We start from the raw sequence: 26765 nt of genomic DNA on the forward strand, positions 1-26765 counted from the left end.
GAGGATGCTGGTGAATTTAAGCACAAGTACTCTTTACTTTTTAACATCTCTGTCCTTTAAGTATGACTGTAGGATTTAAGTTTTGGCCCTAAGTGACACTGGCCACTTGGGAATGGTTGTGTTGATGCTTCTAAAGCATTATGTCCTGGAGGCTAAAAAGAGCAAGCAAATGATTTATCTGCTGCTTTACCTAGAAATTAGGCAGTGTACCTGTGCTGTACTGCACAGTGCTCAGTGCGGCAGCATTCGTAACCCAGACTCTCTCCTCTCATGACTTTATGAGAGCTTTGACTCCTGGAGGGTTCAACTTCTGCCTGATGTCCTGTAGTGCAAAATTTCCCTCTATGCTCTATGTGTGACTGTATTAGTATTTTTTTGTTTCTGTAGGAACAGTCCACCACAAAAAACAATACCCATGTTTAAGTGCTACAACTGAAGGTTTGCTGGACGAGCTAAGCCACTAGTTTTTTTCATCTGAAATCACACACTCCTGCTTAAGTTAGGCCCTCTTGATGGACAACGTGAGCAAAGTAAAAAGGAAGGACCTGTTGTGTGTGTCGTCTCTGCATGGTACTCCAGGTCTGGAGACTGTTAAAGCACAGAAAATATCCGCTGGAGCGCTTCTGGTTTCTCCTGGTGGAATTTGCAGACCAGCTGGTGTCTTGCCCTGGTTTGGGCTGGGGGGGGTCCATCAGTGGCACTGAGGGTGCCTGAGTGTCAGTGATCCCAGGCTTCCAGGGGCTGTGCATCAGCTGCGCCTAGCAGGTGACTCTTCCTGAAGTCAGAGATGCCACCGCTTCTGCAGGCCCTGGGCTAGTTTGCTTCTCAAACTGAGGCATCCAGGTACTTGGGCTGCAGCCGTTTCTGTATTGGGCTGGCCGGTAACTGCGGTGAACGGGGTTCCTTGGGGGAACTCAGGTTTAACAGTTGTAAAAGAGAAAGGGAGCAAACGAGAATAGGCAAGCCTGAGGCTAAAAGGGAGGAGAAATGGTGCACCTGAGACCAAGGGAGAACAAGCATCATCACTTTGGTACAAAGGCAACTTCATTTGAAACAGAAAAGTCATCGTCCAACACTCCATTGTTCATGTCACCTATCTTGTTCCTAAGTTCAAAATTAGTGTTACTGCTAGTGAAGACTTGGTAAATGGGTGTTTCTCATAGTAAAAAGAAGGTGCTGTACTAGGTGATAATTCATTAGATCTTGTTGTGAAAGCTGAGGATAGCCATCACCCTTATTTCCGGGTTCCTGATATTACTATAAGGAGTAATAAAAGCCATGTACCTCCAGTGCAGGTCTAAGTGCCTTTCTGAGTAGTTGCTGCTACCCAACACAGATTTTAACGTGTTTTCTGGAGAAAGTCCCTCACTGGGATTTGCGTTACTGGCAGCCCTTGGAATTTGTGATTTGGTGGTCACTTTTCCCTGCCTACACAACAGCTTTTTGTGTGTTATTACTCATCAAAGACTCCAGTAAAAGCCAAAGTGAATTTTACACCTACGGCAGCATCTTCTCACAGCTACTGAAGCAGGGGAGTATCGTGCCGTTCTAGGAATCCAGTTCTGATCATAATAACACCAAGATAAATTTGAAATAGTGTCAGTGCTAGCAAAGATGTTAATGCAAAATAAAGAGGATAAACCTATGTGTAACTTTTGTTATTGAAACATTTCTTCCTCCTGACATTTTATGGTACTTTCTAATGAAGAAAAGTACCTGCTTGTTTTGGGCATAAATCCCAAGGATTCTAGAAAACAGCTATATCAAAAAATCGAACTAACACATCTACTTTAACTAGCCAAGCTTTGTGAATAGCAAGACATGAACAAAGTTGATATTAGAAATATCTTTTAATCAAAATACTTTAAAAACATGATTTTTCTTCTATAGAAATCTTGTAGATTCAATTCCGAATGCCTCTTGTCTCTTATACAGCAGAGATTTATACCCATTATAAGAAGCATTTTCAGAACAGTGCTTTGAAACTTTTCTTCAGTAGTGCAGTCATCCTACTTCAAATTCAGTATTTCATTTTTGTCTCTATCTAACTTGTATAAACTGACAAACTCTTAAATTCTGATTGCAATGAAAATGTAGTAAGTGGAGTTGAGAAAGATTACTTAACATTAAGTTGTCTGTTATACTCCTGTCACAAAATTTTGGATAATCCTTCATTTTTCCCTATATCTGATACCGAGTTAGTCTGAAAAAGCTTTCTAGGGCTAACTCAAATATGTGAGATGTAGGTGCGTGCAATCTTGTGGTCATCTTTCTTAATCCTAAAGTACATGTTAAGCATAAACCTCTTTAATATTATCTGTTACATCTAATTGCAGTCTTTTGGTGTGTGGGGCAAAGGGCTGCCTGTAACACAGAATATTCCTAGTTTTACATGCTCTATAGTTCTGACTTGTTAACCTTCCTTAGGCCTGCATATAAACAAGAATCCCAGTTTGTATCTTAAAGTCCAGCCACAGTACCTTTAGTTTGTCTATTAATGATTATTGAAACCACAAGTGCTTGACAAATTATACAAGTGAGTCAGCCGAGAATTTAGAAATTAATTTCAGAAGCTGCTGCTACAAACCACTTCCTATCAAATATCATGAAATAATAATGGTCCTAATGCTGTTCTGAACTGTCTGGCTGAACTTTGACATAAAGCATGGAAATGACATTTAACGAATTGAGGTAATCATTAACCTAGATGTCGCTGTGATACTCCTCTCTGACCTCTTGTTTCTCTAAATAGATGCGTACATTGTTTCCCACGATAGTTCTCTTCCTGCAAGTATTCACAGCGTATGTCTATGTAAAGAGCTTCTCAAAGATGCTAATTCTATGTAACCTTCTGGAATACCTTGCTCCGCATAAATCTGCAAGTTGTATAACGTTTCGGACGTGTTGGCAGATTCAGTGCTGTACCAAGTGCAATCAATCCACCTTTCTCTCTAAAGAATGAGGAAGAGGTTTTCGGTGGCTTTTACCATTTCAGCTTTCCTGATCATTTTAACTGGGTGCACTGTTGCACTACACTTACATAAAATCTATTTTATTCTTTGCTACCTGCACTAGATTCCGCCCCACCCCCGCCCTTGCATTTCTCAAGTTCACTACCAACATGCTGACAGTGGGGGGCATTCTCTTCCAGCCGGCGCGTTAGGCAATCTGATGTGGGCAGCGGGCGACTGGTTTCCTTGGCCACCACCCTCGGTTCACTCTCACGCCAGCGTTCCTAGTGTCAACAGCAAGCTGCTGATGATTGTCCGAGACCTTAAGTCTTAGATGGAAAAATTTAAGTGGGTCCTTAAGTGAAGGAAACCGTTTGGAATCATATAATCTTTGCATTTTTAAATTTGCTTTGAAATTTGATAGGTAAGGAGAGTTATCAGTAAATGCAAAGCGAGAGCCGGGCGGACACAGAAGAATCAGCTGTCAAAGCCAAAGTGGGAGGCGGCATTTAATTATACTAGAGTTTGCTAGGCTTAGGGTGTTGGTGGGCTAAAGTGTTGATGTGAATTTGGCGTAGTGGGTGTAATGCACAGAAATAAGACTTCAAACGGGGATTTTGTTTTGAGGGAGGATTTGAGATTTTTGGACACCCCTTTCTGAGCTGGACTGCAAAAGAATTAGATCAAGGATGGTAAGCGGACGGAGGAAGAAGTGGACCACAGGTGAATCCGAAGCACTTTTCTCACCCCTCTGGCACTTTGTCTCCAGAAGCTGTATTACATTTTTACTGTCCATCAGTGACAGCATGTTAGTCAAGTGACAGTAAGTCAAGACTGGAACTAGAACCAGGTGGAAGCATCATCAATTATGAGTTGGGCCACGAAGGAAATCCCAAGAGGTGCAGAAAATAATGCAGAACTTTTGAGTGTTTTTTTTCACCCCTCAAGTCAGACTTACAGATCTTGTTTCTTGTTTGCGCAGTGAACCCATTTTCTTTTTTATCTCCCAAACAAAAGTACGGTTTTTACATAGTACCAGAGCTTTTAGAACAAGCACATAAAGGCATGCAAAATTTCCTAAGACATTGGTTATTGTTAGTGACACTTGCTGTGTTTTCTCCCTAGGGGAAGAGATGTTTGTTATATTCGCATCTTTTGTGATAGCTGTAATACATCACAGTAGCTTGTGGTGACACTGACAAATAGCAAAAATGTACAGCTTGGTTTGCCTGAAATCTTTTAGAGCACAGATGCACAACAAGCAAAAGCAAGCCAGTTTGGGTTGCATCCATCACTCTTTCCTATGTTTATACCTCCAATACTGCCTTGTGCCCCCATCTTGTACCCGCCACCAGACCGCGGCTCTTGCTGTGTTCGTAACCTGTTTGGCTAGCAGGCTTAGCGAGAGCTGTTGCGCGTATTGGATTCAAGTCTAGGCTTGATGGCCAAAATGGGCAGCCTGCCTGTTTAGACGGACCATCTGATCACTTCCTAGTCACTGTATGCCAGCCAATCACCTGCAGGGCATGCCAAAAATCTGTGAGCTGGCCCAAGAGATGCAGCTGCAGTGGCCAGTGGATGCTCTAGCCCATGCCTGGCTGAAGTGCTACTGCGTGCCAGCGAGGCTATTGCCCTACCAGAATTATGAGGAGAGGGCGAAGGGAAAAGTTAGGAGAAAAGAAACTCTGCACACAGTAATTGTACGGCCTCTGTAATTGCTAACGATTTTTGAGTGTTCTGTGTCTAATCCTACTGTGATTACGTAAATTCGAATGTTTCAATATAAATATCATGTCCCTTGGGAACTCTTTCTGCCTGAAAGAGATACAAATGACTTAGCAGCCAAATATTCATATATAACTGTCCTGAGTTAGGGTTTCAAAATCAAATGTCATCTCTCACTAGGAATGCACAATATTTTCAAAATGCAGACTTGAACAGTTACTGTAAAGAGTATAATTAAACTTCTTATTACTTGTGCATTCTCTGTGGTTTTAAATGTGCTCATCAGTGCCCTATGAGAACTCTCACAGCTGTTTGTGACATTTTAATGGCAGTTCTCACCAAAGCCATTGCAAGTTTTTGGCGCTCTCTCCTTTTCTATTAAAGGCAGCTGTTTAAGATATACGTGCTTTTGTTGAGAAAGAAATGATGAAAGATTGCTCCAGGAGGGATGGGTGTCTCGTAGCCACTGTCGCGTAAAAGGGTACGAGTCTGATGTGTGGTTGAGGGAGGCCCTCCCATTGGGTCATGAGGTTCAGAAAGGAACCTCTTGCTTTCTAAACTCCTTCTCAGAGAGGAGCCTAGGTGTGGCTAGGTCCAAGTCTTAGTCCCAGACTTGGTCAATGGTTCATGTCTAAAGGTTTATATATATAGCTACATGTCAGAGTCAATGTTTGCCTGTCAAAGCCCCCAAAGGACTTGCATTGACTCAGTTTTGCAAAGTTGAAACTAATAGAAAGTTTATTAAAGCGACAGATGCAAAGAGTTTGGAATTGCAGTTAATAAATGCACTCACTGCAATAGCGCTAATATATGACTATGATTATAATTATAATGCTAGCAAAATACTATCCCAGGTATTCTCACCGAAAAGGTGAAATCACAGTGCTTACCAAGAAGATGTCCCTGTCTTGGGTGGAGGACAAGGAACACAGCCTGTTGACTGCCTCTTTGGGGTCTTCAATTTCTTCTCTGCCCCCCACCAGCCGTAACTTCCTCAGAATCCTTTATATGTCAGTCTTAGCTGTTCCCTCCCAGGGGTGATGTTTAACATGATTTGGATGGAGAGATGAGTAGTATAATCATATATGTTTACCATGTACTCCTTTTAGCTCATTAGCATATTTAGGAGTGTCAACTTTAATATTCATTTCATGGATAATGAAGCACTCTGGGCACTGTGGCCTTCAAAGTTCTGTGCACAAACTGTCTATCTGTTTATTCCGCATTCTTTAGCCAAAACAGGGCCGTCTTGCCACCGTAAGACTCCTTCCTTTGGCTGCTTCTCATACCAACCTTGCGGATCTCCATCCACAATGTTTGTATAAGAGATAAGCAGACACCTGTGTTTTTAACCTCTTCTGTGCAATTCCCACAGCCACCTGTGCCACTGAAGTGCTCGGTACTCAGCCAGCAACAGAAGCTGTGACAGCAGCTGTCTTTACTAAAACCAAAACCCATGAGTTTTGAGAAAACAGGAAAGGCAGCGGTGGAAGCAGGGAGAGATGTTCTATTTATATTTTTGCATGCGTCAGAGTAGTGTGACAACAGTGCAAACAGCAAGGAGGAAGGGTTGAAGGGCATTGGTGTCAGTATTGACCATGGTCAGAAACTGTTCCAGGATGGGTGTTCATACCAAAGTGCTTTATCCATCTCTCTTAGCTGCATTGATTCATGCTTCTGCAATTACCAACCTACACCCCCATCATCTGTAAAGGGAACAGAGGTTGCAAAATGCCCTTCAACAACATCTGAAAGAAGACTAAGATGACTTCCTTTTGTGTTATCTCATATGAGGCACGTGCTACCCGTGATATATACAGGAGAGAGGAGGCTGCTTTTCCTTGAAACCATGACTCTGTAGCCATGGCTCACAAAGGGAAGTGGTACCCAGATCTTGCACCTGAAGACTCAAAGAGAGGCAGGAGCATCCGTGGAGCGCTGAGAGATCATAGAGCGGGCTGGTACTCCTGCCGTGAAACGCTGCCTGAGCCCAGGCAGGCAAGGCTTGGGGAAAGCCTCAGGGGACAGTCATAGCCACAAGCTAAAAGTTCATTTCATTGAAGTAAAGGCCAGCTGAGGACTTTAGATGACTTCAGCTTTTTCTTCCCTTTCAGCCAAAACAGGCCATTTTCAGGCAGTGCGAGTCCCAGCATCCAGCTATACGGCTGAAGAGAGGTGATGAACTATCCGTTTTCCAGCTGTGAGAAAAATTAATTTCTCCAAGTAGAAGAAATTGGGCAGAAGGGCCCAAAAGATCTGTTGGTGAAGGAAAGGCTTATGGATACTTTATAGCAAACCCCAGAAAAGATTACATCTACTGCTGGGACTTTGTGTCTAAAGATTCCTGAAAGAGGGCTGGATACAAGGGGAAAAAAATAAATAGATGCGCTTCTTGTCTTTTATTTGTTTAATCATCACAGTCTTTTCTCTTTTGCCTTTTATTTTCTTACCTTAAAAAATTAATCTGTCAAAATCTATGGGATTTGATGTAAATGCTGTGGTGGTTCATGTCAGAGAACATAGTAACATCAATGTGGTGGTTCATGTGAGAGAATATAGTGGCTGTAAGTATCTTTTATGGTTGTTTATTGTGTTGACACCACCAGTTTGTTTCATTTGTTACTAGAGAAAAAAGTGAAAATTCTAGAATATGAGGGTTTTTTAAAGGAGGAAACCAAATATCCTGAAACTTTCTGAACTTGGATTTGATCTGTGTTTTAAGCCACATTGAACAGCTGGTTTATGTATGGTGGTGTTCTACCAGTGCTTTTGGGGACTGAGTAATTTGGAGAGCGCCAGGTTTTTTTGCTATTAATTTGAAACACAAAGTGTAAGAGATAGGAGGGGGAAGAAAAAAAAAAATGGTGTTCTGGCTGCACATTGGAGTCCACCCAGGAAATCACAAGTGACATTTGCACAGAAAAGAGACCAAGTATTTACCCAACCAGAGTCAAATATTATTTGGAGCTACTCACACCTATTGCTGGTTTTGCAGAAACAGCTGGATGCAGCCTATATTCAGCTACATTAGAAAAAGTAATAATGAAAGAGTGTGTGTCTCACTATAGTAACTGGCACTGTGCACTCAATTTTTTTATTTCGCTTTTCTTCTTACTCTATTCCCAAATTGCTAATTAGAGTCAACAAATTGGCTGTAGAATACAACAAGACATCATGCAGTCTGCCAAAAGGAGTGGCTGGCATCCGTACAAATTGGGTTATGATGTGTTTGAAGACTTAATGTTGAAAAAAGCTTTCAATATTCTCTTCATCCTCCCTGTCCTCCTACTGAAGTGACTCAACTCCAAAGGCAGCAACATATTGCTCCCTTGCTATCAGAGGTTTGGTTAACAGAAATGAGCTTCCCCATGAAGAAACATGGTCCTCTACCAATTAAGTTTCATTATTGTGCTAAGTAACCGGTAGGTGCGGAGCCTGAGTGAGGGATAATTTGGACATAACCCAGCTGAAGTGTTGTGATAATGGCTGAAGTAGTTTGGCTTGGCAAACAGAGGAGTCTTGAATGCAAGACTTCTGTAGCTCCGCAGCGACATACATAGACCTGCTACAGTCCTAAGGTGGTGTTGCACAACGTGTACACGTGTGTGGTGCTGCGTGGCTCTATGCTCCCTCCCTGTGCCTTGTAGCACAGATACAGGTGTCTGAAAAAGTTAGGCTGTTTAGAATGAATGTGGATATTCCAGTCCCTTTCTGTACTGCACGCCCCAATATGACAGTGTCTGTACCATCATTTGCTTTTTCTTGGGTGGCCTCGCTATCCTCAGATCTCCACGTATTGACCAATGGCTTACAGTGGCTGATTTGTTCTGAATCTGTATGTTAATATGAAGGTTAAATCAGAGGCCTGATGTTAATTTTCCAAGTATGTTTTTACTGGTATAGCGGAGGACGCATTTGGCTGTCAAGGATATGCACCAATGGGTGCTTGTAGTATTTTCTAATAGGATCAAAGACTGCTATGAAAGCTTTTACCCAAAATAACATACTACAGCTGGATTCAGAGGTGACACTGGATCTGAGGGTGATGTCAGGGGAGGAAGCAATTCCTTTTTTTCCTGCAATCTCCTACTTTCTGGAGCTTCCCAATTAGCCTAGTTTTCAATAGCTTTCAGTAGACCCAAACTTGGAGTGACAGTCTTGTTTATAAAACACAAGGAATAAAACTAAAAGCGGTCAGCTAAGCTGACCTGACTCCTGCTTCTGTGGTGTCTCAGTAAATACAGAGCATTTTTGATACTGGCCAGAAATATTTCTGAAAGATATTGCCCTCTTGATAACTGTACTTTTGAGCAATGATGGTCTGTCCTGAATGAGGCAGCCTGAGAAATTGTGAAGAAGCCCATAGGTGTGGGCACACAGGTTTCTGTGTCATCCAAAATCCTCTGAGAATAAAGGCAGTGTTTGGGCCACAGAGAGTGCAGGCTTGCACAAAGGGATTTGTACAGCAGGAGCTGGCTGAGATATGATACGTGTTTGTGGCTTGTTTGCTGTAAAATGTGAATGTCTTATTTCTCCAATACGTTACTGAGCAAAGCAGTGGTAGCTGCTGTTGTAGAAGCAGTGCTAAATAGGCTTAATGCAAATGATCACTTTTCAAGATTTGCATCTGTCATCATGTATTCAGGCATTTATAATTCTTGCCGTATATCTTAACAAAACAATCTGCAAATCCTTGGCTACAGGCTGTTTCCAAGCTCAGATCTGCTGCTTGTCTAGTGGATTTGGAAGAGGATTGCATGCACTGTCATACTGCCTTATTCGACCCTTTGATCTCACAGTTCTTCCTGCGTAAAGATTTTGAGAGTGTTGGTTTCCTTTTCTCTTTGACACAAGCTTTTTATCTAAAATATTTAATTTGAACAAATTGCAGATACGAAAACAGACCTTTAAGACAAATGTTTAATGCCTTAGAGGGTAGAGGGGTCAACTTGAATTGAAAACACAGGCTTTAGAGTCAAGATACCTGAATTGCTTTCTGAACATGCTAGATTTCCAAAGTAACTGGAAGCGAGTCTTTTAGTGCCTCGTTTTTTCACCTGAAAAATGGATTTAAAGGATATTTGTCCTTTTCTTTTGTTTACTTGCTGAGATTTTAGTCTGCTTCCTTTCTAAGATCTTACCTGCTTTAGGATAATGACATTATTGTCAATGAGCTAGTAGGTTTTAAATAACTGTGATATATGGTATATACTTACTGATTGTAAAGAGTAGTAAAAATCCATATAAAAATGAAGCATGAAATAAGATATATGTAAAATAGTTTTATTAGCTTCTTCACCTACTGTAGAATTATGACACTTTGTCCCTTAAAGAGTTAATCTGACAAAAAATTAGGACTTGGATCGTAGATTTAGTAGTTGGCTCTGATCTGAAAAATACTTCTGTTACTATTTATTAAAGAATTTCTTGGTTTTAATTGTGTTTCTAGACTTTTTCTGGAAAATCTCTTTTCATTACCTGTGATTTTATTTTAGGTATACTCAATAAGTGATCCCATTGTTGTAGCTTGCAGAGTATTCAATATTATCATCTCAGGTTGTCTTAGTTAACTAATATTGTAGATGGATTAGACGTATAAACCCCAAATATTTTAAAGCAGCAGTACTAACCTGTCATTATTCAGGGTGTGATTCATCCTAGGAGTCAAATGTCCATGAATGTAGATCCTTTTATTATTTTCCTTAATATGCTGAAAGTAAGTAGATGCTCTTAATGCTTTATATAGATACAATCTCTTACTTTTGGGGACTGGGAGAGAAGAATGATTTATTTTTTTCCATCTTGAAACTCAAGTCAGATTTTTTTTTTTCTCATTTTTGTTTGATTTCCCTCCTTCCCTGGTGTTTCTACCCCTGGGGTCTCTACTCCTTTTCAAAAATGAACTTTTGCAGAAAATGAGAAAGAGGTGGGGTTTTTTTAATGAAAGTTCATCATAACTAAAAGAAAAGTTGAGGGTAAACACCCTTGAGTACTCAGTATACATTTTTTTGTTTCATATCAAGAAGAGATAATTTTTTTAATCATTCCATTTTCCATTATTCAGTCACCAGTTTTAATGTATCCATCTAACTCCATATAGACTAATCTGTCTTCTTGGAGACTAATCTGTTTTGTGTCTCAGTTGTATGATTCTTTTAATGTTTTTCTGGGTCCAAAATAATTTCTAACTTATTTTGGTTGAAAATATTTTTGCAATATCCGTAACACCATCCTTAAAAAATGGTCATTAAATTATTTTCCCATGTGTATGTATGTAATGGAAATGACTTTAGCCCCTGCACTATCTTTGTAATGGCAAATACAGAATTGCACAGACTATGTGATAATATTTTAGCATTATATGTAATAGGCTTTTTCATATCCCTGGATCTGTCGGCCAAGGACTGGTGATTTCTTGTCGTCTGACCTCCTAGAAGAAGGTCAGTACGTTAATGGAGCAGCACATACACTGAGGGCATTCTTAATGCACTGCATTCTACTGCCTGCCTGCCCCAGTACTCTCCAAATTTGTCTTCAGCAATGCAAGAGAATCATTTATCCCACCTTTGTGTTTTCCTAAGGAAAACAAAGAATGGAGGAAAAAAAATGGTAAGAAAAAGGGGCAGCACAAGAGTTACCAACAGCTCTCTGACAAAACTACAGTGTGTGTGCAGAGAGAAAGAACATTTTAATTTGTTCATTAAGGCATCCACCTTAGATGCACAGAAGGATAGACACATGCGCGCGCACGCACACACACACACACAGCCCCCCGGTCTCCGATGCACTCAGGCTCAGCAGCCATTTGGCAGCTTGCACCACGAGCCATACTAGCAGCCAGCAGTTCCCAGTACAACCAGCCTGCTCAGCTGGAAACCCTCATAGCCAGGATTGCTTCCCCAAAACACCGTCAAGTTTCTCTTCTTTGTGGGAGGAGGTCAGCTTGATAATAGTTCCCTGCTCTTTGGTGAGAGGTGAGAGTAAGTGATGTCTCAGAAATTACAAATAGCTTCTGCTGGCCCCATCTGTCCCTGTGGTCACCACACACAGGAGAGATGCCTGGGTAAAGATGTTTTCTGTTACTGCAGTGAGACCTTCTCTGCCACTGCCAGGTGAAACAACAAGAGTGTTTGTATGCAGCAAGTCTGCATTAAATCCCTTTATTCAATTAGGGCCTAACAGCATGGTTAGAAAAATGTTAGATAGAACTTGATTTCCTTATTCTTAAAAACATGAAAAGATGTGGTAGTGACACATCATGCAATTAAAGCAGGAAGACACATCCTGGTCAAGTAACACCCATCCTTTGGCTACCATATTTTCATTCCAATTTAATGGGAACTCGAAAATCCTCGGCGTGCGTTTCTTCTGTGAATGAAGTAGGGGCTCTTCTCAAATGAGCATTGAGGACGTAGCTGAGAAGGGCTGTGACGTTTGCACTCCACTCACTGCCAGCAGCTCAAAGCCAGCACTAAGGGACTCGGAGACCCATCGCACACTGTCATCGCTGTGTGCATGACCAGGTGGCTTTGCAGCTCTGTTTCCACCCCTCCTGTTCATACACTGTTTCTTCTAGTTCCTTCCATTTTTCTTGATTGCTCTTGCTCAAACTTGTTGATATCACACACGTACGTACGTACACACATATGTATCTTACCACAAGCGGGTGGCCCTGTGAGGATCCCCCCTGCCTTGTGCAGATGAGAATAAACCTGCCCTGGAGAAGACAGGAGGGTTGCTTGGCTATGAAGCTTTCCATTTGTTGAAGTGAATCCTCCTCTGGACAGTAGATCAATTTTACCCAAGAGCTCTGAGCTGGACGGGTTTTGAGAAACAGCTGTATTTCTCTGACAGGCTGGCTAATCTGTACTTGCAGGACTGTTTGGTTTTTATTATTGTGATACAAGTATTTACAAAAATAGAGGGGTTTTTTTCTATTTTTCATTAGTCAAATAGCTGAAAATCCATATGAAAAGTACATTTGTATGTGTGCCCAGATGTAGAGCCCCTGTTAGTGAGGCCAGCTGGGATTAAAGTCTCATTTGTATAATTTGTAAAGGCTTTGGAGTTTTTCCTACGGTTTTCAGCCATAAGCTGGAATTTAGCTTTTGTCAGACTGCTGGACAGCTTGCACAATAAAGCTTCCAACTAAAAACATTTCCTGTGCAACAGGGAAAACCCCACCATTTTAAATGCAGTGACTGTGAAGCTGGATTGCAAAAAACCTAAATTATTAATATTAAAATTATTATTAAAATTATTTTTTAAAGCATGCCCTGTGTATTTTAAAGACTTAATCAAAGAGAGCTCCACTCGTAAGTAGCACAACATACAGAAGGCTTATTTTCTGCAAAAGCAGAAATGGAATGGTAAGGAACTTAGGAGGCACGCGTTGTGTGCTCAGGATGCTCACTTGCACGCAGCAGTAGAGAGTAACATTGCAGAGCATCAGATACCCTCACTCAGTCCTTACTTGCCCTTGGTCCATGCTGGGAAGAGCTGCTGAGGACCAGTGGTTGACTGAGCCGACCTTCTGGGGCTGGCCAGCTGTTACCCACCTAGCCTGTTTTCCACTGTAATTCAACGAAATCTCCTTGCTTTAACTGCTGGATAAACGTCTGAACCACGTCCGGGTAGTTTGCTAGCTGGGGAGTGCAGCATCGCTCCGTCTCACTCCTCCTCCTCCTACCACACCAGGTGGATGGGTGGTGAGGAAATACGTTCTCCACCTAGGGACCTGCGTGGGACTTGGATTCGGAGGTGTCACGTTCCTGCTGGATAACACAGCAGTAACCTCCAGCCAAACAGTGTGTTTCTTAAGCTGTTCTGTGGCTTGTGGCATCGCAAAGCTACAAATACGTGTCATCTCAGAAAGGGGTGGTGGAGTCACTGCCCGCACAGCTCCCAGGAGAAAACAGTGCAGCCTAGTTTAGCAGAAGTTGGGCTTGCGGGGTGAGATAACCAGTACAAAAGATGGGAACTGAAGTTGCATCTCTTCACTCCCCAGCAACATTTTAAAGGTTTTGGCTTGTTTTAATTATTTTTTCTTTTTCCTTTCTTTTTTTTTTTTTTAATAATCTTGAAATGAGCCCAACTTTCTCTTTGATTGTATGTGGTGATGATTCTTCTCATCTTTACTGGCATTTCACAGCTGTTTGTTCACAGCTTTCTCCCGGTGCAAGAACAGAAACGGACCTTAAAGCGGGGGATTGTTGTCTTTTTGGCGTTCTTGAGCTCTATATTAAAAGCCCTGCGTATTTTTCTAATCAGGATTACAGAATTAATTTGCATGGTTTATCCTCTGGTATTTTTTTCTGATGGAGCGGAGTTTGTATCTCTTTTGTGAAATTTTTTATGCTTCATTGACCTCACTTTTTTTGTTGTTCATCTGGTTTTCAAGAATCTGTGGATTAAAAATGAAGTTTCCAGAAAGAATAGCCTTCACTTAGGTAATTTGAATAACTAATTAAAGTGGCTTTATGTTCTGTTGTTTCATTTGGTATCTGCTGTGGTAATGGAAAACATTTCTCATGTGGGTGAATGGTGCATTTATTCGTTCAGTTGTATTTTGACTGCAAATACTTTTGTTTCATTAACATTAACACAAAGTTCAGTGACCAAATGTTCCTGAGAGTGCTTCGATGTTGCTCTCTGCATTCTGAAATTTATTTACATGTGGTTTCTGTATGAATTTTCCTTCATTTCAGTGGGTAGGTGCAAAGGATAAATTTGTAGTAATAGCACAGCCGGAAATGAATGCCTCTCCAATTGAGAATTTATGAATATCTCTTGCTGTTATTGTTTCTTAAGAAAAACAGTGGGATGTATTCATTTTGAGGTGCTATCAGTGTGAATTTTTGTTCTTTTTGCCTGTCTTCTTTCAGAAATCTGAAATAAAAATTACATTGATATATTGTACCAAGTAGAAACAAATGTGACAGTAAAAGTATATCTGTGTTCAGCATAGCTATAATAACTTGCTTTGATTCATGTTTATTCGTATTTTGCTTCAGCATGTTGTGTGCATGTGAGTGTCATAAATTTACTAATGATGCAGTATCAGTTAATTCTTACAATATGCCTGAAAAAACGTCCAGCACAAGATGACCAGGATATAGAATTTCTTCCCTTTGAAAAATATTGAGATACTGAAAATGTATTTTACTGCAAATTAAGATAGAAAAAAAAAAAAAACCACCAAAATTTCACGTGAAGTTTCTGGAGGAAAATGGATTCAGATGAGGTAAAATATTTCCTTTTGCTTCAGGGGGAAAGATTTGTTTCAGTGGTGACATTTTTATTTATATATTTATGATTTTTATATACATATATAAATGTTATGAATGTATCCTGTAATTTAAAATATCCTTATAAAAAGCACTTTGAAATAAAAATGTTAAGTGTTCCAGTACCAGAGTGTTCCAGCTTTTACACAGGCGTTTGGATTTTGACTTACTTCGATTTAATTTCAAATATCCAATGGCTGCTTATTTAATTTTCATCAGGGTTGACAGGTAGCATTAATCAGCTGTGTAAAGATGTGCGTTTTAATGAAAGGCTTAAGAGGAAAAAACCTGGCAGTGTAGTGGGGAAGTGGTTTCCAGGCATTTGAATGAAGCACCTAGAAGGGCTGAGAAAAGGAGGTGACGAGTTCTTGGGTTCCCTTTACACAATTACGACAAGGTCTGCAGACCAATTTGGCCACTGAATGATCCACAATGGCCGCAGTAACATTTGAGGCTTGTTACGCACCAACCTGGAAACGAAAGCAGGAGTGAAATGGAGAGAGATGGGCTTTTTGTGCAGGTGGGGTGGAAGTGGTACGGATATGACGGAAGTCTTCTTCTGAATGACAGGCTTCATGGTTTTCTTCTCAGGGAGAGTTACTTGCTGGTTGATTAGAAGGTATAACAGCTGAGTGCCTGGATTTCTCCCACAAAAATGACATTTTTAGCCCATTGGTATATCTGCCAGCTAGCGAGGAGATACACTTTAAACCTCATTTCTGAAAGTGGCATCCATGTAATTGTCAGTTTAAAGAAAACGTGGAGTGAAAATACCCTTTACTTAGTTTGACAGGATCTTTATTTTTGAAGAGTTGGCAGTTTCTACACTGTGAGTCTCAGCAAGTCTTTGACGGGTGTGTCACTCACAGCATTGCGTAGCCCAGATTCATTATCAGCGTGGCGTATCTGGTACTCTCAGCAGGGTGTCATCCATAGAGTCTGTGCTGTGCTACGTCGTACCCCAACAGTTACATTTGGCTTTCTTGAAAGAGTACTGGTAAAGCCTCAAATTACCAGTTCTGAGATCTGTATTTAAACAAAGATATAGTCCACTTGGGTCTTTTTTTCCTTGTCCCAGGAAGAAAAAAACAGTGGAAATGATGAGATGGCTAGAAAACATGATACAAGATGAAACAGGATTCTTTAACCTTTAAAAATAAAAAAGGAAAATATCTTAAACTGTCTTGTTTAAATAGAAAGAAGGAAGATCCAGTTTAAATGTTAAGAAAACCTTTCAACATTAGGATAGGAAAACACCGACCTGAGGGAGCTCTGCAGCATCAGCAATCGTTAAGAGCGGGCTAGCTGTATATCTGCTGGGAGTGATCCAGATATTGCTCATCATGTGTGGGGGCAAGGGGAACACCTATGTGATCCCATTTCTGTCATGGCCTAAGGCTCTGCCAAAGTGGCTTGAAAGCAGCAGTAGCTTGTACTGCAAGCTCCCTGCAATGCAGCCTTTTGAACTTTTAGGTTCAGAAGTCACCTCTGAATAAATAAGCATCAGTCGCTGATGCTCATTTTACGAAGCAAAAATGAAGAAAGAATATTCACTAATGGCTGTAAGACCTGGCAAATATTTCTTTAAATATATTGTTATGGCAAAAGCTTATTACATCTTGCTGAGATGCTGTCAGAAGCTGTATTGGATAGGGCTTCTCACATCTTTTACTGCTGGTAGGTGCCTGAAGAGAGGTCCTGCCCTTTCTTAGGTCATCGCTTTAACCGCTGTTAACTCTCCACAGTCATGATTTCACCCCTGGTGTTTACAGTCAGCTAAATTACAGTGGAGCACTGCATTTAGAAACCCTCTTCTTTCAAAAAATTGACTTTTATAACTGCTGCAAAATCCATACTTTCACTTGAGTTACCCTAAAACACAACATGCTTCCTAGGGGCAGCAGGTCGGGTTAATATGCCAAATATTCATTCGTGAGCCAGGGGTTCCTGACATACAACCTCACAGGGAAAATACAGGGCAAAATAGCTCAGTTAAATGCCGACATGTTCTACTCTTATTTGTGTTTTCCTACTGGAGGATCAAACCATAACTGCAATTATACCCAGTGTTGTCTCAGTGTTTTCCTCACCTGCTGCAGGACACTTACCCTCTGTGGGGAACAGACTCGAAAATGGTCCTGACCAAACTTGCACTCACAGCCTTCATTCACAAACCAGAATGATGGCTTTGTACCCAAGTTAAGCCAGAAGACTTTTTTAGCCTTACCAGCTTCATATGAGAAGTTTAACTTGGGATGATGTGCAAAAACCACTGAAGCTGACCTATGTTCAGCCACCGTTTGTTCCAATCTTACCCTTTGCAGAAATTTTAAAAGGGAGGTGCCTTGTTGCAGTAAGCTTCTGTCAAAGGAACCTCTTTAATTCTGGGGAAATGTAATTGGAAGACCGTAAAATTCAGAGAAGACTCAAATAGCTTCGTAGGAAAAGTGAAGTATGCCTTAAGATGACTGCCAAAAAGGAAGGAGGATGTGATAATGGAGGAGTATGCACATACTGCTGGGTAAGTGAAAATCTCTTGTTAGATGGCAGCATGGGTGGATGTAAATGGCAAAAGGGTGTAAATCTGAACTGAAGGTGATACGTCAGGTCTGACATTTCTCAGGGAGAGTTTGAGGGCGTAAATGCTCTGACTGGGTTACAGGAACCATCAGCAGTGCATAGCCAAGTTTACAGGTGTGTTCATGTGAGGTCTACACCTCTTGTGTCTTATGGCCCTGACTTTGGCTGAACTTCGCAGTTATGGAAGATCACAATATACCACTGAGCAAAACCGATCCATACCCACCAAGTTATTTGTGCCTGCATATGGCCAATGTTTAATCATTCCATGTAATGTCTGTCAGCAAATGTATGAAAACATTTATCTGCAGTTTAGATGGGATCTCCAAGAATGTTGCTTTGCTAGTGTAGGGGTTACAAATTGCAACTAATCTTTCTTTTTTTTTTTCCTTCTCTTTTTTTTCTCTTTTTTTTTTCTTTAAATAAAGCATCAGTTAAGTCTCTTATTTTCTTGAGAGGGACACCTGTGCCTTCTCCATTCTCGTTTTCAAAAAGACTGTTACAGGTAGATGTTTTACTCCTGATTTCTTACATACTGATCACTTTCCAATAATTAAATTATATATTTAAAGATTGGCAATCTCATAGTTTATTTTGATGGAGATTAGATGATTAAGCTACCACTGGGAGTGTGGGTCCTAAATGCATCTGTGTGGCATGTGGCTGTGGACTCTGTCATCAGAGAGCTTTGAGGTGGCCTAAAGTATCCGTAGGTTTAGGTTAGGTATAGCCAAATTTATGGAGGATGAGTCCATCAGAGCATTCTTTGAGGATGGTCCGTTGTAATGTCAAACACAGAGTCCTGAGCTGATGAATGCAGAGTGTGTCAAAGGCAGGGTCACTCCAGAGTTGCATCCTGTCATCTCTTCCCTAGCATCTGCTGATGGCCAGAGACAGAGTAAGAGGCTAGTATAAAATTTTATTTGAACTAGTATGGCTCATGATCTTATTTTTATGAGCCGGTAAAATATTTTAAGGGAGGATTATGATCATTTACTGTGGCCTGCTGCATAATGCTGTTTTGGCATGTGCTGCAGTGAGCAGTCCTTGGCATCTCCCTTTGGAAAGCCACCGAGGCTTGGTTTAAAGGGCCCAGGTGGCAGATGCTTTAGTACTTCCCACAGTAATTTGGGTTAGTTGAACTTGTTAAAAGTTTTGATCTTTTTTCCTTTCAGAAAGTATATCTGCGCTTTCTGTATAAATCTACTCTGTCTTCCTCTCACATCTAACTTCTTGACTGCTGATTTCAAAGGTAAAGGAGACTGAGTAAGCAAATTTGTTGCACATACAGCTGTCTTTTGGGGAAAAAAGAAGATCTTTTTTTTCCTCCATGCTAACCTTAGTTTATTATTTCTTGTATGCTGCACCATGTTGGAAATTAAAAGCCCCAACCAGAGCAGTGAATTTCTCAGGAACAGTTGGGAGGATGCGTATTTTTAGGAAATGCCTTATACAGTAAAATACCATTGGTCGAGTTCTCTGAATAATTAACATACTGTAGCATGCACTGCCACAGCCTTTCCTGTGACGCACCTGCACAGGTCAGCGTGCCGTGTTTTCTCGTGTCACGGTGTAATCTGGGTGCAGCCCTCTGCTGTGGATAATCGGAGGAAGAAATTTTCTGGACCAGCACTTCTTAAGTGATGGATGATCTGCAGAATGCCATTAGAAGAAAATAACTAGGATTTCAACTTAAAGCTTGGGAAGGAAGCATCACAAAGAGTTAACAGTGGCCCTCTGGGCTAAACGTTTACGAGCTGTTGTTCTTGAGGAGTGAACAATTGACTTTCAGAGGCAGGGGATATGTGCAAAACAATCAGGGAGATAAAAGTCCCCTCTTGGAATGGCATGAGCTTGGTCATAGGTTGATGTACAGAAGTTCCTGTTCAGGGCTTCAAGGGGCTGAACTTTCTCAATTCATTTTTTTAAGTCTGATTTTTAGCGAACTCAGCGTTGGCAGGATATTCATGTGTGCAGTTTTTGTGCTATAATAATGATTTGTTCTGAAGGAAATGAAGGTGGAGTTGCATTCTTGAACCTTGGAAGTATGTTTGATTTCACTGAAACTGAAAGGAACTGAAATACTTTAATTCAGCAATTTATAAAGAACAGTACATTAGAGGCTCTAAAACATCAGCCCAAGGGAAAAAGCAAATATTGCTATTGGCAAAGAAAGAATATTTCAGGATGTTGAGTTTGAAGCAATTTTACTCTAAAACGGAGTAAATAAGAAGTGACAGGCTAAATCTTAATTGTTTCTCTGAGCACCCAGCTGAGGCCACTCAGTGCCTGGGAAATGGAAACAAGGGCCTCGAGCTTTGTATTCTGTGTGAGGTCAGTGGGAGGAGAGCGCCCGTGTCAGGGGCCTGTGACAGACAGCATGCCTGAAATGGCATCATCTGGGCTAGCTGGAGTTTCCCAGCCACTGATGGGTAATGCGGCGCCGGTGCAGCCGGAGGGTGATGGACACGCAGCTCCCCAGGGCTTCAAGGATGTCGGTCCTACAGCACTGGTCACCTGCCTGGGGGGGAAACATCATGGCTAAAATCAAAAATGCCTAACTGCACTGTGCCTCTGCCTCCTGCCCAGCAGTGTGGCTAAGCAGGTCTACTTTGGAGGGGTCGAGGGGTCCAGTCCACCGGTGTCCCAGCTGAACAGGCAGTCTTTCCCTGGCTCCCAACCCCTCCATCACTTCACTCATGGCTGAGCCTCCGGGCAGTTCAAGGAGCCTTGAGAGTGCTTTGAAAGAGTGGAAACTTAATATTGGTGTTGCTTTTCCACTGAAGATTTAAGGTTTTAATATTTCTTCAGTTTGATGTGGTTGCGTTGCGTTTTGGAGTCTCCCACAAAACAGCAGTTCTGATCTCTGGCTGGTCCTGTATTTCAGAGGTGGGGCTTGTTTGGCTTTTTTTATTTTCATTATTTAATGTTAAAAAACTGTCACATTCACAAAATTGTAAAGCAGCTCCCTTCCTGGCCAAATCCAGCCAACTGCCAAATGCAGATCTTGAGTGACCTGGGGCTGGATGTTACATTAGGGCCTCTGGAGTACACGAGCACAGCAGCAGCATGGAGTAACAATTTTTAAAGCCTTTTTTTTTTCTTTTTTTTTCCCCAAATAAAAGTTATTTTCAGGAACTGTTTTATTTGGTTACTTGTGAGCTTGATTTGTTGTTGGCTAATTGTCAGTTGTCTGAGAAACTGCTGCTGAATGTCTGCATTTCAGGGCTGAGTAGTGCTGATGCCCATTCAAGAATATTAAGCAGCTGTTGAATGAAGACCTTTTTTACGATGGACATTACTTCAGAGAGTCTGCTATTAGGTCCTTTTTATTATTTCCTGGTTTACAAAGTAAGAACCATGGGGAACATCTGCCAGCTAAGCTATAAAATGCCAACAAATTGAGTTTATAATGAAAATTGCAACCAGCCCGTGTTTGTTACTAGTAAATGCAGTGGTAATGCTGGACTAATTGGGGGGCATGGGAATGAGTTTAACAAACTTAAAAAGAAGAAACGAGTATTTGAAGGAACACCTCTTACTTACAAAAGGATGTATAAAAAAATATATTTAAAGATATTACTCTGTGATTATTACACTGTCACATACCTAAGGGTTATAAAATCAGATTTCCAGCATCTTAACATGTTGTAGACCGTCGACAGAATCAGCGTGGCTGCGGGGAAGTGATAGTGTCGTTTAGCCTACAGCATGATTCCCACCGTTCCAGTAGAAAGATGGCAAAGGTTACGGGTGAGGGGAGAGGGATCAGCCTCAAGATCTGGCACTCCAGGGGCCACCTTCAACTCAAGTGAACATAAGAGCCTGTGGCAGGGTGCGTGCAACTTGTGTCTGATGTTTCACTATATATATATACATATATATATATATATGGAGGTGAGCTCAGAAGAACTAATCGTTTGGTACAACCCTTTGTACAGCTATTGGTGTACAGGTGAAGTCCGTGGCTCTGATTTTTGGAGTCAGATTGAGGGGTAGGAGAGTTTGCTGGCCTGACTGTTGGCACAAAGCTATGGAAAGAAGTGGTGAGATAGAAGTGGAAACTAGACTGAGCTGCGGTCTAGTTTCTGTAAGTGACAAGTTCTTCTGAATTACTTTGGGAGAAAACGTCTCACAAAGTTCATGGAAAAATGTTGTTATAAAATGCTTCCTCGTAATTTAACTTGTGTTATGAGTAGAGATTAAAGTCATGAACGTTAAGTTGGTACTACCTTATAGATGCTGTTTATTGCAGAAGTTTAATACTGCCTTTAGACCAAAATTAAAGTGGTAAATCAGTTGCTAAACAACCTCCTCTGTATTGAGTAGTGAATACTTATAATCATGCATGAGTGGAGCCTTTCATGTGATTGTCTTGTGATCACTAATAATGAGAGAGATGGTTCATGTCCCCACTCCCCAGTACAGCTGGTGTACTTTTTTTTTTTCCTCAGGAGAAGACTAAAAATTGAGTATTTGGGTGCTGCAGGTGAGAAGTGTACTGAAAGCTGCTTGTAAAGGTTTTGAATATCCGTTGCTCTTACGGCGCCATTTGATTAGGGCAAAAACATTGCTGCACTGGAAAAAAGACAGGGGCTTTATAATACTTGTTCAAGTTTTAAAGTTAGTGAACCAAAAGCGTCTGCCTAGCTTTCACACTTTCTAGTAAGGCAGAATTTTAAAATCATAGTAATCCCCTCTGCCAAAAGCTCATCAAAATGCAGCTCAACTCCATGGCATTATATAACATAAATAATGTCCTTAGCATTTAAGGCTATTTAGCAATAAAGACATGGCAGTCTTTATGGCACAGAAAGAGAGAGAAATGGCTTCAAACATCCCCGTTTCTTTAAAATGCATGCAACTAATATCCTTTAAGTGTGAACTTTCATTTTATGGAGAGAACTTGCATACTTTCTATTAGAGGAAGTAAGGGAAGTGTTTCATTTTTACAATTTCATGCTAGTGCTGTCATAGTCTTTCATTATTCTGGACTCATGGACCGCTTTTGCAGAATACAGCGTTGAAGTACAGGTCAGCATTAAAGGATTTTGAAATAAGGTGAAAATGCTCTTATTTCTCTTTTGAGTGGGTCTTTTATTTTAGTATCTATAAGAGAACTACTCTCTTCTCCAAATCCTTTCTCCCCAGGAGGAGTCAGCAGGGACATTGTGACTTGTTTGAAAGTTAAGAGGCTGAAAGGCTTTAGAGGAGGCATTGTAATCTGCTGTAAAACATGTGCAGGACAGAGGCATAGATTTGGAGTTGGTAGCTCTCCAATGCATAGGAGAAAAGCATGAGATGATTAGATTACTCACAAAGTGTTAATCCTGCAGCAATGAGGAAATTAAAAAAAAAAAAAAATCCCAATCCTTGTGTTTACACCAGATTAGCTAGTACAGAGAGGCAAGCATCTCTTCTTTCATTGTTGCTTTGGAAGTATAATGTCCTATCCTTTTACTCTCCCAAAGTGAGAAATGGAAATGAAACATGAAAAATGTTATCATTACAAACACAAAGCCTGTCTCTAAAATTGTGTTAGCTGCAAAGCAATGTCTCACCTCATTAAAAAATCAGTGCTGTTAGCTTTCTGTTTTTACAGAAACAGTATTGATCAGAGCCAGAGAAAAATGGTAACATTGGGGAAAAGATAGGGAAGCAGGCTTGCAATGGGTCCCATCTCATGTTTTTCCCAAGTTGCCAGGCCGGCATTCTTAACTATCTTAACTCATACAGTTCGTACAACGAGATAGGTGACTTTCTGCTTTTGGTACCTTGTCATCTAGTCTGAATATTAAGAAGTGGGTCTACCTGGCTTCCAGGAAAATGACAAGTTTAACATTTTGAGCTCGCAGAGCTGAGGTTGTTTGGTAAACGCGCTAAGGTAGTTGGTAGGGATCTTGAAAGCCCTAAAGTGATGTATCTGAGGACACTGTTTTGTGGGCAGCGTGGAGAACACTGCATTAACTAGGCAGAAGAGCATCCTTCCTGGCCAATACCTCTGGCTAAGCCACTTCCAACCCAGTCATACAGACTTAGTTTTATCCATCATAATGATTGTGATTCTGTGCCATTGACCGAAATCTTACACTCCCAGCACCTGTAGAAACTCAGTGGACAAAAGTGAATTAAACTCAGCAAGCAGAAGACATGGTGTTTGGTTCTTTCTGACACAGTTTCCATGAGAGGAAATGGTTCCTGCCCACAAAGAAGGTAGGTTCTCAAAACACCAAAGAATTGCAGGTTTGAGAGAGGAATTTGCCTCCATTCACAGATTCATCACTGTGCCAGCAGCCAAACCCTGGTCAGTGGGTCAGGACTTGGGCAGGCATTGTAACAGATTTCTTGGTGGCAGCATTATAGGAGTTCAGAAATCCTGTACTCACAGACAGACCTAGGCATGCTTCCCATTGCTCGTGCTCTACCACCAGCCACTTGTGCTTCATCAGATGTCAGTCACCTGTGCACCGTGTGTAAGGACATTTTCCAGAAAAAAAAAGGATTTTTGCCTTTGTCACATGTTAGTGATATTTGTAGAATGGTGAATATTGGAACTAATTAGCCTCCTGGGAACGATAGTTAAGCTTGGGATATTACTGTGCCAATAGATAGTAAAGGGCTAACTTTCTTACATTACCTGTAAACATCCCTCCTGCATTTAGTTGCTGACACAGCACACAGAAAAAAAAATGTTTCTGTTCCATTATGTGCTTTTTCTTCAGTTGTCTTCAATAGAGCAACTAATGTAACTTTAAGAGTGCACAGTTTGAATGCAATAGGCTTCATTGATTTTTATTTTTAATTTCCCACTGCTGGTGTTTGCTACTAAATACTTTCCAGTAGTGACAGAGAAGTGGACTATATCATGATGTTCTGCTTTACATCAAGTGAGTATTCCTTTTTAGCAATATATTGAAACTCAAAAAATCCAGAGCTGAGCTGAAAGCATTTAGTTAAAACTCCAGGCTCAACGTATTTGTTTGTTATTATCTCCCGAGGTTCAGTGTCGAGTAAGAACTGCATTCCTAGTCTCTCATTAGGTGAGATTTTATTTGCTTATGAAATGGTATGTGTTAAACAAAAATTGTGGATTGTCACTTACTTAGCACTTTATAAAGAAAAGTCCAGAGTCCCTGAAGGAAAATCTAAAGGTTACAGTGGGGCTTTCGTTTTGTTTTGTTTTTCACACACGACCCCCAGTTTAAAAAACAGAATCAAATCATCTGAATGTCTTCAAGTCTGGAAGTTCTGAGAGTCCATCGTTTCTTTAGGGGTTCATATATTGACACTGCACACTAATCCTAGCCTTTTGTTTTCTAAAATCTTGGTGTTAAGAATCATCTCTTTGCTTAGTTATGTATCAAGCTCTATAGAGCTTCTAGTTCCAAGACCCTTGTTTTTATAATTATTACAAAGGGGAAGTTAGCTTTGCAGCCCATACTAAATACTGGTTTATATGAATGTTTTCATGTCCTACAAAAATATCTTGGTTCCTGCAAAGCAAGTACAGTAAATTAGTTAAAAATGAACTACTGTGGCAATGTGCAGGAGGAACAAAAGGGCTCAGACAGGGATTAGTTCATGTTCACTGCCTCAGACTTATTTCTCCTTCCTGGAGGCTTTTGGGTCAGTCAGCTTTAATGTATAGGTGGAACCCTAGGATCGCCCTCTCCAGTGACACCCTCGGTAGGAACCATAGGGGTCTGCTGTGGGTTACCCTGCAGTAACCTGTGGTTGTGTTGCCTGGGAATATGGCACAGGTCCTCTCCACCCGCCACTGAAGTAGCAGGAGGAGCAAGAGCCCATTGCCAACATGGAAAAGAATACAGAGCTTGACGGTATCTCATGGCTTTATAAAAGTATATGAGCTCTGGGTACAAATCCGTTAGGATGAGTTACTGGCATCTTACTGTTGGAATTATTGGATGTTTACTGTTGAAAGTAAGAAACCAAAGTGCAGTTGTGAGTCCTTCCCCCCAGAAAGGTTGTCTGCCTACCATTCTTTGCTCATTCTGCTTTGAAGTCCTCTAATTAGGCTTTGTCTACTCTATTGGTTTCCCCAAATAAAAGCAGTGATATATTTTTATGAAAATGTTAGTTTTTTGCAGTACATTAATGGGCTAATGTTCTTACATTATCTGTAGATCTGTGTAAAGAAAGGCTGTTTTTAAAACCTGCTGTGCTGTTCCAAGGCTTGTTTGTATTTTTCAAAAGGCTGTAGTGTTGGCATTACAATGCGAAAGGGGAGAGCACCTCTTTTGATAGTAGCAAAACAAAATAAAACCTTGGGTAATGTGAAGCAGATATTAGCTCATGAGTAAACCCTTTTTTTTTTCCTCCTCAGTGTACTGGACACATGCAAAGTACAAACAATAAAGAAGTATTCAGAAATTAATATGTTTGTGCTCTAAGGCCTAAAAGATCCCTTTTTATGTAAAAGGATGGTAAACTGTTTACATTTATTTGTTGTAGAATCATTCCAAAGTTGTTTATTTTTCTGTTTTAGACTGCTAAGGACCCAGTCTCTGGATTGGTACTATAATAATGTCAAAAGCCGCTTTAAGTGTTTTGGAAGTGCCAAAGTCCTGAAAAACTTATATAAGAAGCATAGATTGGAGAGCGGAGTTTGTCCTGATGTCATAGGTAAGAACAGCTGTGCTGATTTCTTCCTAGTTTATCTACTTTAACACACCAGCTGAGACAATGGAAATTCTGAGATTATTTCAAACAATATTTTTCTTAAGGCTTTTTTTTTTAAAAAAAGAAACACCTCAGTGGAGAGAAAAAAAGAGGTGAAGTGTCTAGAGAGCTGTTTAAGAATTCAAAGATTATTTAATCTTAATTATGCCAGCGATACTGTTATCTTCAGTCTGTAAAGTAAATTGCATTTTGTATTCTAGCCCATGTTCCAAAATTATCTACAGTTCTGAGTAGTCAATGAATGAGAAAATAAGTTTGCATTCAACATTTGGCCTTGGAGCATATTCCGTGGTGTTTGAAGCAAAATTTGGTTAACATGGGATACATTCAGTATCTAAGTTGACCAGAACTTAGATTGTCCTCACTTAGAGTTTTGCATGCGTAAGCATCTGAAACTGGCCACATCTTATTTTTGTGTTGATGTTTGTAGATAGTTAAAAGATACCAATTAAGTATTGACATCACCCTTTTAAATGAAGAGACACAATTCTCCCTTAACTATGGTGTTAGAATGCATCACCCC

The 26765-nt window shown here is 40.7% G+C and overlaps 1 protein-coding gene across 7 annotated transcripts in view; it reads left to right on the forward strand.

Moving 5' to 3' along the window:
- Positions 1 to 26765, forward strand: part of MYRIP (myosin VIIA and Rab interacting protein) — a 238508-nt gene that overhangs the window by 157726 nt on the left and 54017 nt on the right. For 6 of the 7 annotated variants that reach the window (XM_075745559.1, XM_075745553.1, XM_075745555.1 and 3 more), the window contains one exon: positions 26049 to 26185. In XM_075745559.1, the coding sequence (XP_075601674.1) occupies positions 26049 to 26185 (137 nt within the window). Of the gene's footprint in view, positions 1 to 13543; positions 14126 to 26048; positions 26186 to 26765 lie in introns of those variants that run through there. The other variant, XM_075745558.1, reaches the window with a different exon arrangement.

This window comes from Balearica regulorum, chromosome 2 (assembly GCF_011004875.1).
Source record: "Balearica regulorum gibbericeps isolate bBalReg1 chromosome 2, bBalReg1.pri, whole genome shotgun sequence".
Taxonomy (NCBI): Eukaryota; Metazoa; Chordata; class Aves; order Gruiformes; family Gruidae; genus Balearica; species Balearica regulorum.